Consider the following 2266-nt stretch of genomic DNA (forward strand, 5'->3'; position numbering starts at 1 on the left):
GGATAGAGCTCCTCAGCATTGGAAAGATAAAAAGGAAAAGGTTCTTTTTATCTTTAATAACATAATTCAACATTAGCGGAGCTGTCACCTATACATATTTATGTGCATTTTTTCCTAAGTGCTGGAATCTAGGAAAGCTTTCCCCTAACACCAAGCTATACGAGTATTTTTATCTCAAAATATTTACACTAAAAATTTGCACAAATCCTAGAAAGGAATGCTTCGTTGCATACAAAAATAATTTGCCTTCATTTGTAAGACAAAGCCAAGACGCCCACCCCAAATTCGAGCTTAACCACTTTCTTCCCCTTCAGTAAATTCGCTGGAAATTTAATTTTCCATTCATTCGTTCGTTTTATTAATTTAAATCTTTTAACCTGCCAACAATGCGTTTATCTTCATTTTTACGCTTTCCGCGAGGAAAACTAAACTTTTAGTAAAACACCCTCGAAATCACAATTTGCGTAGCTTAAGCTTCCTTCGCCGCTTCCGCCACAGGTGCGGGGGCAGCTTCGTTGGATGGCTCAGCATTGTTGCTATTGTTGACAGAGCGTACATCGACGACATCGGAGTCATCACCTTCTGGTTGCGGGTAGGGTGGGTAGTGTTGGTTCTGTGGATATTGTGGTTGTTCCGGTTGTTGTTGTTGCGCGAGTTCTGGTTGCTGTTCGGGGTACTCAACGGGCACTGGCTCGGCGGCGGCTGGCACTACTGGTTGAGCGGCAGCAATGGGCTGTTGTGGCAAGTATTGCAAGTACTGCTGTTGCACGGGAACGACTGGTTGGGCAGACACAACTTGTTGCACGGCGGGCGCAGCAACTGCAGCAACTTTAGCGACAATTGGTTCGCGTTGCACCACAGCGTTGAAGCCGTTCAAATCGTCAGCGGTGTAGGTTACGGTGCGCTTGTAGCCATCGGCATCTACGAGACTGTAGGAGCCAGCAACATTGCCGCCAGTGCGGGTCTCCGCTTGGTTTTTGATGTCACCGGTCAGCGAGTCGTGCACGCCGTAGGAGAAATCGTAGCGGGGAGCAGACTCGACCTCAACTTCTTTTACGATGGTAGCGGGTGCGGGTGCAGCCGCGACAACAGTTTTAGTGACAACGGGTGCAGCAGCGGCTACTTGTACAGCAGGAGCGGCAGCGACGGTCTTAACAACTGGTGCAGCGGCAGCAACAAGGGGCGCTGGCGCGACGTATGACTTTGTGACGACTGGCGCGTGATGGTAGAATGCGGGGGCGGCATGGTGATACACAACTTGGTGGGCGGGACTGGCGTAGGTGGTCACGGCGGCGGGCACGTGATGGTAGGCGGCGTACGGGTTGTAGGAGTAGGTGGCAACGCCTGCCAAGCTGGAGCCGGCCAACGCCAAGAGGGACAAGAGGCTCAAGAACTGAAAGGAAGAGTGAGAGTGAGAGAATGAGTATTTGGAGTTCTTTTCTATGCGAAAAAAAAAATTCAGTAAAAATGCTTGGACATAATCAAAATTGAGAATATTTTGACAGGTAAATTTTGATTTTTCCAAAGCAGGAAATTTTGAACTTTTATCAATTCTAGTTTATCGGTTTTTCCTTTGCTGGTACAAATTGCTCCAAAAACGCATTAATAAAGTTTACACTTTTTTTGGAGCGAAATTTTAATTTTTTTATTAATTTCAACAAAATCTATTACGGCTGGCGAAAAACCATTACTAAATTTGTTTCATTGCTTTTTAACCGACTTCAAAAAAAAAGGAGGTTATCAATTCGTCGGAATATTTTTTTATGAATGTTACCGCAAAACTTTAGACCACGTTAACCGATTTCCATAATTCTTTTTCTAGAGGTAAGGTGGTACTTCAGAGGTAGTGCCATACTAATAGGGTTTAGAACCGATTATTTGATCATGGAGAAATTATTTGCGGAATATAAAAGTAATTTGCAATTTTTCGCAAAATTGTTAAAATATACCTTCAAACAATTTTTTTTTTCTTTAAACTTTTATAACAAATATACATATGTACATAGAGGTAATCACTATGTAGAGCAAAAATTTATTTTCTGATTAATTTTAAAATTTTTTTCAGTAAAAATTATTTGTGTTCCTAAAAATTATTTATTTGTTGTCCAAAAATGTATGTGAAAGAGTAAAGTTCGCATTTTAGTGCTCTCACTCCCTAGAATTGTGTTATACCGAAAAACATATTAAGTTTTCTCATATTATTTTCTAAAACATCTATAATTATAAAATAATTGTAAAAAAGATGGATTTTTAATTTTTTTTTTTT

At 41.3% G+C, this 2266-nt stretch overlaps 1 protein-coding gene across 1 annotated transcript; it reads right to left on the reverse strand.

Annotated features, from left to right (window-relative positions):
- Positions 1 to 452: 452 nt before the first annotated feature.
- LOC108375323 (Cuticular protein 31A) lies at positions 453 to 1393 on the reverse strand (the record flags this gene model as incomplete). The annotated part of the gene is made up of 1 exon (XM_017631427.1): positions 453 to 1393. A coding segment is annotated over one exon (924 nt), but the record flags the coding sequence as incomplete, so codon positions are not given.
- Between the last annotated feature and the right edge of the window lie 873 nt (positions 1394 to 2266).

This window comes from Rhagoletis zephyria, unplaced genomic scaffold (assembly GCF_001687245.7).
Source record: "Rhagoletis zephyria isolate East Lansing unplaced genomic scaffold, Rhagoletis_zephyria_1.1 Rzeph_scaffold_08746, whole genome shotgun sequence".
Classification (NCBI taxonomy): Eukaryota; Metazoa; Arthropoda; class Insecta; order Diptera; family Tephritidae; genus Rhagoletis; species Rhagoletis zephyria.